This window comes from Phyllostomus discolor, chromosome 8 (assembly GCF_004126475.2).
Source record: "Phyllostomus discolor isolate MPI-MPIP mPhyDis1 chromosome 8, mPhyDis1.pri.v3, whole genome shotgun sequence".
NCBI classification, from domain to species: Eukaryota; Metazoa; Chordata; class Mammalia; order Chiroptera; family Phyllostomidae; genus Phyllostomus; species Phyllostomus discolor.
In genome coordinates this window covers 91,389,482-91,406,777 of record NC_040910.2, presented here as the reverse complement: position 1 = coordinate 91,406,777, position 17,296 = coordinate 91,389,482, and the positions used below count along the sequence as shown (strand labels likewise).

At 52.3% G+C, this 17,296-nt stretch overlaps 2 protein-coding genes across 24 annotated transcripts in view; one reads left to right on the top strand and one right to left on the bottom strand.

The window, feature by feature from the left end:
• The window catches only part of MAPT (microtubule associated protein tau), an 89,450-nt gene extending 80,480 nt beyond the window's left edge, over positions 1 to 8,970 (top strand). For all 18 annotated transcript variants that reach the window (XM_028520565.2, XM_028520564.2, XM_028520563.2 and 15 more), the window contains 2 exons: positions 2,009 to 2,121; positions 4,908 to 8,970. In XM_028520565.2, the coding sequence (XP_028376366.1) occupies positions 2,009 to 2,121; positions 4,908 to 5,123 (329 nt within the window). In that variant the 3' untranslated portion in view covers positions 5,124 to 8,970. The remainder of the gene's footprint in view (positions 1 to 2,008; positions 2,122 to 4,907) is intronic.
• A 1,551-nt stretch (positions 8,971 to 10,521) lies between these two features.
• KANSL1 (KAT8 regulatory NSL complex subunit 1) overlaps positions 10,522 to 17,296 on the bottom strand; it is a 150,586-nt gene continuing 143,811 nt past the window's right edge. For all 6 annotated transcript variants that reach the window (XM_028520848.2, XM_028520847.2, XM_036033557.1 and 3 more), the window contains 5 exons: positions 14,543 to 14,664; positions 13,853 to 13,910; positions 13,523 to 13,635; positions 12,582 to 12,834; positions 10,522 to 12,255 (listed from right to left, as the gene is read on the bottom strand). In XM_028520848.2, the coding sequence (XP_028376649.1) occupies positions 12,028 to 12,255; positions 12,582 to 12,834; positions 13,523 to 13,635; positions 13,853 to 13,910; positions 14,543 to 14,664 (774 nt within the window). In that variant the 3' untranslated portion in view covers positions 10,522 to 12,027. The remainder of the gene's footprint in view (positions 12,256 to 12,581; positions 12,835 to 13,522; positions 13,636 to 13,852; positions 13,911 to 14,542; positions 14,665 to 17,296) is intronic.

The following is a 17,296-nucleotide window of genomic DNA, read 5'->3' as shown; positions in this document are numbered from 1 at the left end:
CTAGAGCTGGGGACGGGCCTGGCCTGACCCCTGAGGCTGGCTGTATGGATGTCCCAGCCCACACAGGGGACCCTAGAGCCATTGCCATGCTCCCTCTTTGACCAGAAAAGGATACGGTTGGCTCTCCCTCATTCCAGCCCCCCTCCCTCCCCCACAGACATCAGCACTGTCCACAGGGCTTTCCGCAGTGATGGACGTGGCCTCCACCTGTGATGTCCAGTGTGGCAGCCACGGCCCACGTGCGGCTGCCGAGCACAGGAAATGGGGCTGGTGCGGTCGAGAAGCTGGACTAAGTTCACTTCATTAGAAATCAGGAGCACACTTACACAACAGAATACTGCTCAACTGTAGAGAAGAAAGAAGTGTCACCTTTTGTGGCAGCGTGGATGGACCTGGAGACTATCATGCTAAGTGAGATAAGCCAGCCAGGAAGCCAAGCACCATATGATTTCACTCGTATGTGGAATCTAATGAACAAAGTAACAGAAAGCAATGGAGCCCTGGCTGGTGTACCTCAGTGGACTGAGGGCGGGCCTGCAAACCAGAGGGCCACGGGTTCGATTCCCAGTCAGGGCCCATACCTGGGCTGTAGGTCAGGACTCCAGTGGGGGGCGTGTGAGAGGCAACCACACACTGATGTTTCTCTCCTCTTTCTCCCTCCCTTCCCCTCTCTAAAAACAAATAAAAAACTTTTACAAAAAATTCCCCTTAAAAAAAAAAAGCCATGGAACAGACTGACAGCTGCTGGAGAGGAGAGAGGGACTGTGATGAGAAAGGGTGAAGGATTAAGCAGAAAACACACACACACAACACACACACACACACACACACAACACACACACACACACACACACAACACAGACATGCTGACAGTGCGGTGACAGCCAGAGGGGAAGGGGGGAGGGGGGACAAAATGGGGGGGAAGGAGACACGACTTCGGGTGATGGGCACAGGGTGCCGTGTGCAGATGATGCTTTACTGAGTTGTACACTTGAAGCCCGTATGGTTTTATGAACGAGTGTCACCCCAATAAATTCAATTAAAAAAGAGTTTTCCAAAAAAAACTTCAAGTGGGCACACGTGGCTGGCAGCTGCCATGTTGGGCCGCTCAGGTGTAGGTTCCGGGTCCCGGCTCCACCTGGGGCCTGAGCCTGCACCTCGCCCCTCGGGCCGGCGGGGCAGCAGAGGCAGCGCCTTGGGGGCAGAAGGCCGTCGGGAGTGGCGCCCATGATGTCTCCTCCGTCCCAGCTCCCTGGACGTGTTGTGGGAGTTCGGTCGCACCCAGGGACGACCATCCCCGGCCTGGTGCCACCATCCCCCCCCCCCCCCGTCCCCCATGAGCAGCTTTCCTGGGGGGCTTTGTCCTTCCCCAAAACGTCATGGACGGTTGCCCCTCAAACAGCACGGGGGTGTGCTCTGCCAGTAGCACAAACAGGTGAGGAACACATGCTGTGTTATTACAGTAAACTCAAGAAAAGAAAATATCACCAAGAAAATCATGAGGAATAGACACAACATTAATTGAAAGAGTCTGTGTGTAAGTGGACCCCCCCCCACAGTTCAAGGTCAGCTGCAGGTTCTCCCCCTCAGCACTGGCCCCGAGCACGGAGGCGGCAGCAAGGCGCAGGCCCGTCCTTATTTAGAACGCACTTTGACCTTTAGAGTTAATTCCAAGGTCTTACAGGGCCGTGGCTTACAGGATGTTGACATAGAAACACTCCACTCTCTGGAAACCAACAAATTTAGAATTCAGAGTCACTTCTCCCACACTGAGTCGTCACTTCCCTCTGCGCTGTCTCGGGAGGAAGAGTTTTCCCAGTAAAGATCTGATGCGCACCTTGACTAGACAGATGAAGCAAACCATTTTCAGGCTCTTTGGAAGGACGGACTGACCAAACCACATTCTAAACACGGGACAGCCTCTGCAGCCCCCGGAGGTGGGTGTCTCCTTGGAACCCCTCGAGAGGCCCTCACTCAAGGCGCGTGCCCTGCGTGTGCTGTGTTCCAGGGGGCGGCCAGGTGGAAGTCAAGTCTGAGAAGCTGGACTTCAAGGATCGAGTCCAGTCGAAGATCGGGTCCCTGGATAACATCACCCACGTCCCTGGTGGAGGGAATAAGAAGGTAAAGGGGGATGGCAGGGTGGTCGGTCACTTTGGGGCGTGGCTGTCAAGTGAGTCGGGTGGACGGGACTGGTGTAGCTTTCGGGGCAGGAAAGCAGAAGACCATGGGGCTCGGCCTTAGCTGCCCGCTGCAGTCGCCTGGGAGCTCGGACAGATGTGATGCCCAGGATCCATCCTGGAGATTCTGGCTGGTCTCAGGCGTGGTCTGCACACCTGGAGTTTGCAAAGTCCTCAGGTGTTCTTTGGTGTGGCCAAAGGTGAGAGCCCCTGTCCTAGGCCCTGTGGTTGGCCAGCACCCACACAAGGAGCCGTCCCACAGCCAGCCCCAGACACCTGGAGCAAGTCATGGGCACGTGACCTCCTCTTCTAAATGGGTCACGAGGCAGTCAGCGCAAACCAGGGATGCTGAAATCCAGATGTCAGCAAAGCCGCTGTCATCGACATGCCCTTGGGGAGGCCGCTAGACCTCGCCTGGCTGCCTGGCTGCGGGTCTGCCTGTGCGAGCTCGGGGGTGGGGGCACCGGGGCCTGTGTGGCCCTGGGCGGGTTCCCCCCTGGGCCGCCACAGGACGCCTCGCAGGATGCGGCCTGGTGGCTGGACTTCCCTCATCTGCATGAAAGCAGCCCAAGTGCCCTTGGGGTTTCCCAGCCACACCCGCCCGCCCTCACGCTCTGAAGTGGCTCACTCCCAGTCTTCAGTGTCTCTCAGAGGTGACTGCGGAGTGGCAGAGGGACAAAAGATGTCCTGGAACAGGCAAGAATCTGAGACCCAGCGCGGCGTAAGAGAGGGCGCCCCCCAAGGTGGCCCAGCCGGATGGTAGGCCGTCCTGCCATCATACCACACCTGGTGGCAGCCGGGAGTCTCCTTGGCAAGTCTCGCGTTGCCCCCCCCCCCGCCCCCCACCTCCATCCTCCAGTGGGTGGGCCCACTCACCTCCCAGCCTCGGTCTGAGGTCTGAGTGGATGCTCCCCGTCTTGCACAGGCGTGAAAGCCTAACAGTGTGGTTTTAAAGAAGCACCTGCCAGAAAGGTGGCAGAGTGAGACCTGGGGCCAGGCCCGACCCCTCGACAGAGCCCCCTGGAGGCGGAGGGAAGGACAGGGCCCGGGCCTTGGTGAAGGCAGGTCTCGCCCGTCTCCTGTGTCCCGAGCGGGCTGGGACAGGCCCTGTTGCAGGGGGGACCTGGGCAAGGTCAGCGAACACTCCCGGTCTATTTCTCCTCCAGCAAAGTGGGCAGAAACACCCACGTCCCCGGGGGGCTGTGAGGCCCGCAGGAGATGGTGTTCTGGAAGGTTCCTGATACTTCGTCATCATCTAGGGACATGAGTCAGCGTCAAGTCTGAGTCTGAACTTCTGCTTTAACTCATTGCTCAGTGGCGGCTTGGAGGCGGGCCCTGCCCCGCCCAGCCGGCTGCTCAGCCGGCCCTGTCCAGGTGGTGGAGGTCCCCTCCAGGTCAGTCCCCTTGGGGTCAGCTCCCCCCACGCCCACCGTTGCCTCAGCAGTTGGGCACAGGACACGTCTCACCCCACCTGAGCCCTTCCAGTTTGGGGGGTCTGGGAACATTCCCAGGACCCATCACTTTTTTTCGTGAGAACAAAGCTTTTAAAAAACATCAACATGAATGTTCTTAGCAAAGCTTATGTCAAAGAGGCCTTTGAAATGCGGAGATCTGGAAGGGTCCTTTTATCAAAGCACGACCCCACATGAATAAAATGAGCATATTTACAGCTTCAAGGAGAACCTGGATTTTCTCTGCAGCCCCACCGGAGCCTCTGCAGCAGGGGCTCTTCACGGGCCGAGGACTCCGAAAACTGAGTGGAAAAACTCTGTGGGGGGAATGGTTCTGGTTTCACCAGACTGAGAGGTCTTAGGACCCCCCAGAAGGTTGAGAACGACTGTGTCCACCACAGCAGGGCTCATGAGGAGAGAATCACCCTGTGCATCCCCAGCTGACGCTTTCAGAGTCCCCAGGCGTCCTCTGCACTCGGCCCCGGGGGCTCCGGGCCACACCATCGCTTCCCCGCCTTCTCCAGCACCCCTGCCCGTGCTGCCGCCCACAGCTGCCGCCTGTCCAAACTCCCCCGTCCCTGCCAAGGGGGAGGGCTGTGTGCGGCTGATTTGGGGGGCAGGGACTCAGGGGACGTCCCTGAATCTTCTCCAGGGAACTTCGACGCTTCCATTTGCAAGTGCGTGGTGGCTATCAAAACAAAATGAGTGTGCCTTATGACCTCCTGGCGATTCCACTTCTAGGATGCACTTCCGTGCGTGTGCAATGATGTGTGTGCACAGACATCCACGTTATTCATGCACAGCATCGTCGGTCCCAGCAGGAGGTGGGGACAGCTGAAATACGCTCCCCCGGCGAGTAGATAACTTTTGGTACATCTGCTATGGCGGAATACCGCCATCAACAGGCCCAAGGGGACCAGGTACTGATAACAGAAGGTGTTAACGTTTACAAACCTAAGTACAAAGCATGTGGGTATTTTTAGCACATGCATTAAAATATACACGCATGTATCTCTCACATACACATATGGGCGTGTGGAATCGCTCGGTGAGGGTCCACAGACAAGACACTTACAATGGGCGCTGCCTCGGAGAGGGGGACAGGGTCACTTGGAGGCAGGTGACAGAAGGACCCTGCACAAGGGTTTGCCGTTGGAAAGCCATACAAACCAGGGTCACTGCCACCTCGTCAGCACCATCCCTCCTGGGCCGGGCGGGCAGGGCGCGTCCGCCTCTGTCTGGCCCTTCACCTCGGCCTCCCTCCCCGCCTGCCTTGCAGATCGAGACCCACAAGCTGACCTTCCGCGAGAACGCCAAAGCCAAGACCGACCACGGGGCGGAGATTGTGTACAAGTCGCCCGTGGTGTCCGGGGACACGTCTCCGCGGCACCTCAGCAACGTGTCCTCAACGGGCAGCATCGACATGGTGGACTCGCCCCAGCTCGCCACGCTAGCTGACGAAGTGTCCGCCTCCCTGGCCAAGCAGGGTTTGTGATCAGGCCCCCGGGGCGGTCAGGGATCGTGGAGAGGAGAGAGTGAGAGAGTGTGGGAAAAAAAAGAATGGTGACCCGGCCCCTCGCCCTCCGCCCTCCCCCAGCTGCTCCTCACAGACCGGTCCGTCGGCCAACCACTTAACCTGCTTTTGTCGCTCGGCTCGGGCTCGGGACTTCAAAATCAGTGACGGGAATAAGAGCAAATTTCATCTTTCCAAATTGAAGGGTGGGCTAGGAATAATAAAATATTTTTAAAAACACGTTCAAGATGGCCACACCCAACATTTCCTTGGGCAATTACTTTTGATTCTTTTTTTCCCCTCTGAGTGGAAGAGGGAGGAGAGGCTCTGAAAGGTGCTTCTGGGGAATTTCAGGGACTGGGGGCGCCCCCCCCTTTGGCCCCATTCTGGGGATGTCACAGAGGCTGCGGCAGAACAAAGGACTTGATACTAGGTGTGCTGATGTGAGCTGGACAGTGGGGGGGCCAGAGACGCAGGACAGGCTGAGGCGGGGTGGACAGGGAAAGGGGGGTGAGCTCTCAAAGGGGGAGGGCCCTGCTCCTTGCATGGTAGGGCTGCAGGAAGGACAAACAGCCTCCGCTGGGACCAAGTGGCCTCCTGTAGCTGGTGGCCCCAGATCTGCTGTGGGCCATGTGCCACCGTCTAGGGCGGCCTTTGGGCGAGGGGGTGCAGTCCCTCCCACACCATGAGGGGACAGTGGGCAAGAGGAGCAGGCTGGTTGGTGGGAGGGTGGCAGCCTGTGGGTTTCTTCCTTAGACAAGACTGACCCCAGTGTCCTGAGCGGTGACCTCTTTCTCCCCTGCCCCCACCATTGGGGTTGGGGCCTGGACTGAGGGGCTTCCCCCGCCCCTCGCCCCACGGAAACCCTATTTTACTGTGTTCTGAAAGTTGGAAGTGCAGCCACGATTTTGGCCACCTCACTGATCTGGGACTTTAGGGCTAACCAGTTCTCTTGTAAGGACTTGTGCCTCTTGGGGGACACCCGCCTGTCCCCAAGCCTGGGCGGCTGGCATCTCTGGAGTGTGCGGGGGTCTGGGAGGGGGCTGCGATCCTCCCGTTCCTCCCATGTTGTTGCAGCCACCTGTCTGCCCTCGCCACGCCCTTGTGCCCACTGTGCAGAGCCCAGTCACTGCCTGTACCCTCATTATGTCACACTGTCCCGAGGTCCCAGCCTCATCGCTCCCCTTCTCAGTAGTTTGCATCGTTTGGATGTGGGAGACACCTACGTTAAGGGATGAAATCAACGGAAGGCAAGAGTCTGGGCACAAGGTGGGACCTCAGTTTCTAGGTTTAAGTTACACTCATCCAACTGGCATGTCCCTCACGATGAACCCGATGACCTGACCTCCCATCGCGGGTGTGGGACTCGGCAGTGACCCTAGAGGTCGACTTGCAGAGGCTTTTCCTCCCGGAGGACCCGGTCCCCTTCCTGTGTTGGATACCCTGGTCGCCAGAGCCGGCACCAGGATAGGCGGGCCCCCAGGGAGGGACCACATCCCCTCTGTCCCCCACTTCCGCCCCAGCCCGTGACTGCCAGCCTCTCAGAGAGCGCAGCCGCTGCCCAGCCCCAAGTGCATGCAGTCAGCCCTCCACACCCCCCAAGGGGCCTGCCCGCCCGCCCACCCGGAAATGGCTCTCCCCCGGCCCAGCGGGAAGCCATGCCGTCTGTCCTGCTGGAGCAGCTGAGCATATACATAGACGTCGCCTTCCCCTCCCTGTCCGCACCCTGTCTCGTTGTCGTCGGCCGTGTCTGTCTATGCTTGGAGTCACCAGAGTGACTACGATAGTGAAAAGGAAAAAAAAAGGACGCATGTATTTGAAATGCTTGTAAAGAGGTTTCTAACCCACCCTCATGGGGGCCCCTCGCTGTCTCCCACCCCCACGCTGGGCCTCGGCTCCAGGAGGCCAGCGTGGCTCTCCCCTGGGGGGGCCCTCCCACTTCTGAAGGCTTTCTGCGGCATCTGGGACCCAACCGAGCCAGAGTCTGACATCCAAGGCCCCCGCTGGAGGAAGGCCTGAAGCACAGGACCAGGACGGAGGCTGGGTGCCCCTCCCCACACCCCGAGGGCTTCCCTTTGTCAGAGCAGAGTTGTGTGTCCTGTGGCTGGCTTGGCTGGCAGGGTGGAAATGGCCCTCTCTGGTCCCAGTCAGAAGAAGCTGCAGAGCAGCCCTGACAGACGGGCTTACAACTAACGCCCTGCATCACAAGAAAGATGAAGCCAGTGCCGGCTAGGGAGAGCACCCCCGCCATCGGGAAGGGCAGCTCAGGCCTCCCCACCGAGGACCGAGGCCCTGCAGCCACAGCAGGGGCTGGGGCCCCAGGATGCCCAACTGAGAAAGGGTGACAAGTCAGACACCACCCCCAAAGCCTTGGCCAGAGCCCCCCCGCTGACCTTGCACAAGTCCCAGCTGCTGTCACTGGGAGCAGCCTTTGTGGAAAATTGCTGCTTAGAGAAATTCAGCGACTTCAGGCCCAGTCCTGCCACTTCCAGTCTAGGTAGTTGCCGGCAGCCCTGGGGGCCGTGGTGGGAGCCTTCACTTGCAGCCAGAGCTTTCATGCAAGGAAATCACCTCAGCCCAGAACCCTCCACTGTCCTTTGCGTTCCAGCAGTTCTTCGGGTTCTGAGAAAGAAAAAGGCACTGTGATTTAAGGACGGGCTAGCTATTAGATGTGGTGCATCACTGCCGCTAGTGTTGGCTGCATTTCTTCCTGCAGGACCTGTGCCCTGTTCTCTAATACCTTACTCCCAGGGTTCTGACGTCTCCCTTGGAGGGTGGGTCACTGGGGTCAGCCTCAAAACCACGGATTAGGATGATCACATGAACACTGGCCTGGAAAGAAAAAGGGATGCTAGCTTGTGACCTTAAATGAGGACAATCCCCCAGGGCTGGGCTCTCCCCCACCCCCGAACCTCCACCTTCAATGTCCCTTGGGTGGGCTAGACATGCTATATACCTGGTTCCTTCAAGCTCTCCACTCTTATCAATAGTTCCATTTAAATTGACTTCAATGGTGAGACTGTATCCTGTTTGCGATTGCTTGTTGTGCTATAGGGGTTGGGGGGGGAGGAACCTGTAAGATAGGTACCATGGGCAAAGGGAAGTCTTGGAGTGCAGCAGTTAAACCGCCTTGTAACCCTTTTCCTTCATGATTTCCACCACATTTGCTGGAGGTCCTTGGGCTTCACCTCTTTGCTGACAGGACTCCCAAGTGCAGCAGGCTGCCGGCCACTCCCCTGTGCCTCTCGGCCACGTGCTGCTGGGGAGGCCTATGGAGGAGTCTGGGGACACGGTTGCTCTGGTCTCTTGCCAGACCCCAAGCCCACAATGCCTCCCCTAGACCCTGGCATCTTTCCTCTGGGCACCTCCGTGTCCCTTTTCCCACTGGCTCCAGACACACGGCTTGTGTCTAGCAGCCACTGAGGTCTTTCTCTACCCTCTTTTATCTTCGTCCCCCAAGTAAAGCCAAGAGGTGGGGACGAGGGTAGAGGTGGAGATCAAGCGTGTCCCCATTGACGGATCCTTGGCTTGAGACTTCTGGTTGCTCTTCAGTTTTGGAAAGGGTTTCATCCTGGGCACTGACCCAGTCTCACCTCCCAATGGACTCAGTCCATGAATCCGCAGTGTCGGGCGGGACAATTTCTGGCACTCACAAGTCCCATGATATCTTCAGTAATTTGAGGGTGGGTGGGTGGGATGACATGAAACCATCTTAGCTTAGCTTCCTGTATGTGAACGTCCATTTGGTGTATCGTATGTTTTAACAAATGATTTACACTGACTGTTGCTGTAAAAGTGAATTTGGAAATAAAAGTTATTACTGATTAAATAAAGTCTCCGTGCATGAATTCAAAGGACAAGAAAATGACATGAGACATAGGATTTCAAGTCCTTTCCCAGCCTCATTTGGAGAACTTAGCTCAGGGACTAGCAACCCTGGACAGGTAGCTTAGTTGGTTAGAGCATCATTCTGATATGCCAAGGATGTGGGTTCAATTCCCTGGTCAGGACAAGTATAAGAACCAACCAATGAATGGGTGGAATAACAAACCTGTGTTTTACTCTCTGAATTCAATAAATATTTTTTTTAAACGGAGAGTATTAAAACTGAGATGTGATGTTTTACCAGCTCTTTCTGGGGCCCCAAAGGTGAAAGATTCTTAGTCTCTTCAGCCATGGGGTCAATCCCCTTGGGCTGAGCTCACATGTCTGCCCTCAGAGTTTTTAAGATGTGATAAGGCTGGGTGCATGAGATCTTTTCATCCCTGGAAATTAGCCTAGAGGCCTGGGGCTGAAGCAGAACACTAGGCCAATCAGCTGAAGGAAATCCCAGGCCCACACAGCTGCCTTCCTCCTCCCTGTGGAGCAGTCTTGGGGAATGGGTCTGCTAAATCAACCCCCAGCAATGTCACAAAGGGAAACATAACAAAACAACCCACCATATTCCTTAGTAATCAGTTCAAGGTCTTAACATTGAGCCTTTAAATTTTCAGTTCCAAAACACTTTTCTCAGCTTTTCCCCTTAGCCAGTGCAGACACAAAGAAACGCTATCTGGGAACTCCTGCTTGTGTCCAGGATGGGCAGCCTTACTGGCTGTTTCAACTTGACTGCTGTGAAAAGGAAAAAGAGAAAGAACCAGGCCCACCCACTTATTCATCTTGTACAAAGAAAATCAAGCACTTGTCCTCCTAATAAGATAGATACTATAATCTCCGGTAGCAGGTGAGAAGCAGCTCAAGGTCCATACATAATATATCTCATTGGCCCCAAGCCCCAAAAAGGTCAACGATAAAAGTGAAATCTCCATTAAAGAGCAATTTGGAATAGATACAAAATGTCATACTGCTGGCTTCACTAGAGACAGGAACATTGAGAAGCAACAGTCAATTACATCCAATAAAAAACAGATGATTCATTTGCCCTGGCTGGTATTGCTCAGTGGTTTGAGTGCCAGCCTGTGAACCAAAGGGTCGCTGGTTCAATACCCAGTCAGGACACGCACTTTGGTTGCAGGCCAAGTCCCCAGTGAGGGGGAGCACTCGAGAGGCAACCACACACGGATGTTTCTTTCCCTTTCTCCCTCCCTTCCCCTTTCTAAAAATAAATTTTTAAAATCTTAAAAAAAAAAAAAAGCAGATGATCTATGTAGAACCCCTGTCCTCTTGGCACTCTTACCCTCCCCACCCCAACAACCCATGAAAACAACCACAGCCACTCTCTGGGGAACATCAGATGGCCCTGCCCCCGTGCCCACAGAGCAGAGACGCCCCAAGGTTCACAGCAAGTCCGAGGACACCAGAGAACTGTTTCCACAGGGCCAGCTCCTAAGCTGCCACCATTACCACTGTCCAATTGTCAAGAAAGGCCCAGTACACAACAGTCTGTAACGTTTTTTTATTATTTTTTTCATTTTTTCCTTCTTTTTTTTTAAAGCACTAGTCTGTGCTTTGTGAACATAATCAAGACATTAACAAAGATCAGCTTCTCTGAAGAAAAGCATTTCTATAGAACAAAGACAGCTACATGTTTTGCTGCCAATACACAGCTCAAAGCAGAAAAAGAAAATATTTACAAAATACAAGGTTTTTTTTCCCATTTTTGTTTTTTTGTTTTTTTTTTTTTACAATGCTAAAAGGGTTATTCAGAATTTTCAACCTTATAAATAGAAGAAGCACTTTATGCATAGGGATATGGTGCATTATTGGTTTTTTTTTTTTAAAGAAACAATGACAAACCATTTAACTTGCAAACAGAATCAAAAAAATCACTAATGTTGAAAATTGTGAAAAAACCCCAACCATTAAGCAGTTTGCCTATTTTTATATGATTACAAAATGGCAAAAAAAATTAAAATAATCTTATTGCCCCCTTTTTGGTAATATGATCATACATAAGACAGGCACAAGGTTAACAACCAAGGGGGTGACCACGGGGGGAGTGATGGGAACCACGGCTGGGACCAGACAATGTTCCACAGGAAAGGGAAGCTTAAAAGAGGAAGAGCCTAACTGACATGGACAGCGACCTGGATGGGAAGGAAACATGACTAAATAAATCAGGCAGGGAAAACACAATTACACAGAGGAAATGGCTGCTCCCTTCCCAGACCCCTAGTTTGTAGAGGAGTGGGAACAGAGGTTAGGCAGTCTAGCTCTACCTTCATGGACAAGGACAGGGGAAAAGGCCCGAGTGGAACGACTGGTGTGTGCGGGTATGTATATGGATGGCATGGGGGAGCAGACGAGAGGGCACAGAGGGGCAGGATGGGGACCTGAGCAGCTGCAGCCAAGTTAGCTGCAGTTAAGGAGTTAAAACAGAGATGACCAAATGCAGAGGAAACCCCACTTAGTCTCCAGGATCTGATGACAAGGGGAAGCCATTCTAGCTGGCAGCTATGGCCAAGATGCTCTGGGTGAGGGGTACGCTCCAGCACAGATGCGAGAAGAGGGGGAAGCAGCCCAGAGTGGGCTGCTCTTCCCCGCCCTGACTTAAGGTGGCAATACTGAGCTGCAGCTTTCCATCCCCTCTGCCCACATGGCTGTTCCACCCTGCCCACAGGTGCGAGGGAGAGGTGATCATCAAACATCGCTAAGTCCAGTGATTCAACAGTGCAGAGGATGTGCCAGGACCAGGCTGGCAGGCTCTTATCCTGAACTTCTGTTTGCCAACTGGAGGAAGTGCTCAGGTGTGACAATGAAACATGGAAACAAAAAACCAAAACAAAAATCAAAACAAGAAAAAATTACCAAAGTAGAATCTAAATCGTTAAATTCACTAAAAACTGTGAAAATTTCCGGCATATGATGTTTGAATATCAAACGCAGAGATTGTTGAAGCTTTAATGCCAATATAGTTAGTGAGTCTGTTTAGATTCTCATATCCCACTCATCTGTGCGTGGGACGCTGAGCTGTGACTGCTGCTGTCAGGTGCCGACTCTTGGGTGGGACAGCGGAAGGAGAACTGGGTGCCACCTCAGTCTCCCGGCCAGTCTTGCTGCCTGAGGTGCGCCGAGTGCAGCGGGCTGCCCGCTCCTGAGCATCCAGTTGGTCCTCACAGTCTGCCTGGGGACTGTACGCCAGGGGGAAGGTTCGCCGCTCCCACGGCTGGACGGACTGTGGGCAGACAAGTTGCCTTAGTAAGGACCCAGTCCCAGCCTGCCCCCTGCCCCAAGATCCTGGCCCAGTATGTGCGGGCTGGAGTCCCTGACCAGCCTCTCTCTAGAGTTCCTGGGGTCTGGGAAGATCCCTCACTGAGTGGGCACCCTTTCACAATGGACAGGTGATGGTGCCTTCAGGAGGTCAATTTCAAGTGCAGTCCTTTGTCCCCTTCAAAATGTGGAGGGAGAATCATGACAATAAGATTCATCTTCAGCAGGTGCTGCCCCTTCCCAATTCCACCCCCCACCCCACCAACCCCATGCAAAGGCAGCACCCCTCACCTGTTCGTCCAGCCCCAGTTCTGGCGTGGAACAACGGGTGTCTTCACTGGCGAGGTGGCGTAGAGAGTCCCGTGCCACAGGGGTGAGGGGGGCCGAGTGCAGTTCCGGGCTGATGGGACTCCTAGGGGACTGACTGTGGGAGAACTCCGACAAAGAGTGGCTACTACTGACATCAGGAGAGGCGGGCTGGGGGGTGGAGGGGTTGGCACTGCCCAGCTGGGGGGTTGTCCGGCCATCTGACGACCTGTAAGACCTGTATAGGAAGGAATGCAAATCTGAGTGCCAAGTAATAGGGGAATCTCTAGCGTGTTTATTTGGAGGGGCCAGGGGTGTTGGAGAGGAGGCAGGGAAAAAAGCATCCCAACCAGAGAAGTCAAGATAGACAGCCACCAACAGTTCTTCCCTAGGAACAGCAGATGCGTAGCTACATGACATGACCTCTAAGAACTGTGTACATCTATCGTCCCAAGAGAAAGCCAGGGCTGAACAATGCCAGGGCTGATCCCTGCTCAATGTCTAGAATTTACAGGGAGAGGGAAATAGTCCAGGCTTTGAAAATTATAGTCAAAGAAAAAAAGCAAAATCAAAAGTCTAAATCCTTCTATTTGAGAATCCTGAGGGCTTCTGCCACTGTCAACCACAGCTGGAGACAGGGTGGGGCAGTTCTCTCAAGCAGGACCACAAAACCATACTAAACTGTCCAAAGGAAGGACAGCTGGTGATGAGGCCTCCAAATGTCACAGCCAGCCTACTCTTCTAAGAGATCACTATCTACTCAGCAAGGATCCAGCATTTGACTGCTTATACCCTCACTGGGCCCAACAGACACCAAGGGAACCTGTGTATTCTCAGCCACTGCCAGTGGACAAATATGAAAAACAACTGAGAGGCATTAGTAATTCCACCCACATGGTTAGGGACCAAACTCCTTGACCCATCACCTGCTGCCCCGTCGCTGGGGTGGCACACTCGTGGTCCACAGCCACCGAGCCCTCTCCATTTCCTCACATTTGGCATGCAGGGCGGCAAAGGCTGCATCAGATAGGTCCTCAACCTGCAACAAAGCAGCTTCATTGATTCCCTCTTTCCTCCAGGAAGCTGAGCTTTAAGTGCGGGTAGATCAATTCCAGAGCCAGCCCCACCCCATACTAGGCTCCTTCTGGTCAAAACAGGAATATGAGCTTGCATTTGATACCCACAGGTCTTGAGGCATCTGGAGGTGTGCACCCACATGTGTCTAAGAGATGCAGAAAGAATGACCATGCTGTTACCTCCTCATTCTCCTCGTCAGGATTCCCCTTCAGCGACCGAACATCGACCTCCCGCCAGCTGCAAAACCAAGAAGGGACAATCACGAGATGGCCGGTTACCTGGGGAGGATAAATGTGTCCATGCAAGAATGACAGCCCTGTGGCTGTGAGTTGACACTGCTTTCTGTTGGGCAGGCTCTCCCCTCTCAAAGCTTGGCCTCCTTAGCCTCTTTAAGAGGCCTCACACTCAAACACCCAGAAGGACCAGAAACCAGGATGCAGTCTCAGACACTGAGAAACTCAAACAAAGGAACCTGCTTAAAGGGGACCACCACTGTTCAGCACCAGCTCATTGCTACCATAAGGGACTGTACATACAAGGTCCCCCGATCTTCTGATTTGTCAACAAAAGCTAGAAAAAAAGATTCACAAGTGAAATCCTGCTTTGATGTGACAACATATTCAATATTTAAAACACACTGTATGTGTTGAACAAAGCATGTCTATCACCAATTTATGGCCTATGGTCTGGTTAGACTTATATAATGGAACGAGAGAGAACTAATGAGAAATAATTTTCACTTTTATTACACATAACTACCTCTTAAAGAGAAGACAAAATCCAAGGCTAGGACCCAAAGCTCAGTGACAAAAGAAAAAGGGCAGTAACAGGAACAATGGGGAGAGAAGTCTGTTATTCAGGGCCTCTACCTGGGAGTAAGGATTTCCTTGTATTGCAGTTTCTCCACACGAGTTGTTGCAGCAACAGACATCGGGATGACAATGTTGTTAATATCAAATGAGCTCTCTCCCCTTCTCCTCCTTACTGGCTGCTGTAAGACAAAGGCAAGTTTAAAAGGCACAAAACAGACTCCTAGGAATTTTACAGGCGTAGATATTCTGGGCCCTCGAGTCAATTACTGCAGTTCCTAGTACTCCTCCATACACACCACCTTACCTTTACTACTAAATCCCTTTAGTTTCCCCTTTTTATCCCCGTCTGTGACTAAGACCCATAGTAGCTCCTAAAAACAATACTTAAACCTACTGATGACTCTTCGGGTTATAAAGATGATTTCCCTCATCCTGAAAGACAGCCCCAAGAACAGGTCCAGCTCAACAGATCATCTAACCTTGGATGTCATGAAAACGCCTCCTTCTTGTAGATCTGAACTCTTCAGCTAAATCTGTACCCATCATCTACCTATTCAGCCCCTATGTGATTTCCTCTCCTCGTGGCTACTGGTCTTGGGGAAAGAGCTGAAAGCTTCTAGCTGTGTTAATGGAGATGAGTAGAGCCAAACAGGAGAAGAGGACCAGGCTCTACTGCTCACACTCCTGGAGAAAGGACATTCACTTTCGTACAAAGCTGAGAAGATCCAACTCTGGCAAAGACGACTAATGATCCAATTATCAGAGGAGGAGGAGGAGGTGGGCATCTGCAGCAGTTGGGAGACCCAAGAGGGAATAGAGCAGGGAGCCACAGGGCTTGGTTTCTAAGATGGAGGAAGAAGTCCACCAGCTGTTTGTGCCCAGAGAGCAAACACCCTACCCTGACAGAGACTGGCAACTGAGCTGTGAGAGGCCAGAAAGAAACAGTGGATGACAAACATGCTGTCATGGCAACAACACGCTTGGAAACACCTAAGAGGCTGCACTCAAACCCAAACCACCTGTGGTCAGCCCAGAAGGGGTCAGTGAAGGAAGACGAAGAAGAGGTGGTTCCCTACAACTAACCGCTCTACACTTGACTCAGCCCATCATTTCAGGACAGTCTCAGAGAACATGGAGAGGTGGGGCTTCCTGGGCCAGGAGTGTAGCTGTTTTACAACTAGGACTTCAGGTTATCGCAATGCCTTTCTCACCTGGACTTCCTTCTCTATTAAATAAGAATAGATCAGTGATGTTCAACCTTGTTCATCTCATGGCACAGATAAACTAATTACTAAAACTGTGTGGCACAACAAAAACAAACACACACACACACACAACACAAAAAACATTTTTGTTGATCTGGCCAAAAAAATATGTATAATTTTGGTTCATCCACACCAGATGGCAATTGTTGTGTTGACTGTTGTCATTTTTTTTTTAATTTGACAGTCTAAGGGAAAAAAAAGGTCAGTGTTCCTGACTAAATAGTCAAGTATTACATGTTTTAAAAACCCATGCAGTATACCAGGTGAAAATCACTGCAATAGACTGTCCCTGACCTCACAAATTTAGGGTAACTGGTTAACCAAAATGGTTGAACAGACTTTTGCAAATCTGGCATGGCTGAGTTTTGCAGCTAAGGCTTAGTGACCTCGTGTGCAAAGGCCTCTGCCACTGTCAAATCTGTGCTGAAATTGTAGGTCCCACTATAAGAAGTGGGCTTTCCTTAAGAAAGCCTCAAGGGATAGCTTTCCCTGTATCTTAAATCAAGGATGAATGCAAAATCGATGGCTGAAACAGGTGTGGATTTTCCCTGAATCTTCTTGGGCCTGCTTTTATTAGTACCTTGGAGGGAAAGAGGCATTAGTAGGTCGTGGGACTGTTCAATAGGCTCAAGTGCCCACCCTGCATTCCACTGGGCACTCATCTAGTCTGACGTAACTACTCTCTCCTGTTTAGAACTGGAGGCAGAGAGCAGTCGATGGGAACGGAAAGTGGTTCCCAAACATGGCTACACATCAGAAGAAAGATGAGAAGAGGTTTAAAAAATTTTCTCAGATCCCTCCTTCTGACTATCAAACCAGAATCTTCAGGGATCAGTAAAAGCCAGTGAAGTGATTCTGATGCATCCATGATCTTTTGGTGAAGCACTTGCACTCCCCCCCTCTGCCTACTGTCTCCTCATGTCCTCTAGCTTCTCTACCTTAATTTAAATATACTCTATTAAATAAATCCAGATTCTTTTTAAAAGATTTTATTTATTTATTTTTAGAGAGGGAAGGGAGGGAGAAAGAGAGACAGACAGACAGACAGACAGACAGACACATCAATGTGTGGTTGCTGGGGGCTATGGCCTGCAACCCAGGCATGTGCCCTGACTGGGAATTGAACTGGTTCGCAGCCCTTGCTCAATCCACTGAGCTACGCCAGCCAGGGCTAAATCCAGATTCTTAAAAAAGAAAAAAATTATACTCAATAAGTAACAAGTAAACATTTCAAATAATCCACGCCTAAGTCAATATTCTCCAGGCACAGGAGGACTGGCAGGTAAGAAAATACTGAGGACTCACCAGGGCCTCAATCTCAGAGTTGAAATCCTTTGCTCCTTTGGTTATCTGAGACCTTTTGCTGATAGGTAATTGAGTTTAAGATAGATACTACAGATCTATTTAGGCAAAATTTGTGGATATAGGAGGCAAAGAAGAGGGAGGAACAAGGAGGTTGTTTGGAAAAGACAGTATGATTTTTAAGAGGAAAGAGAGAACAATGTGAATCCCTACCTATTCACAGGAACACACTGAGTACATTTTG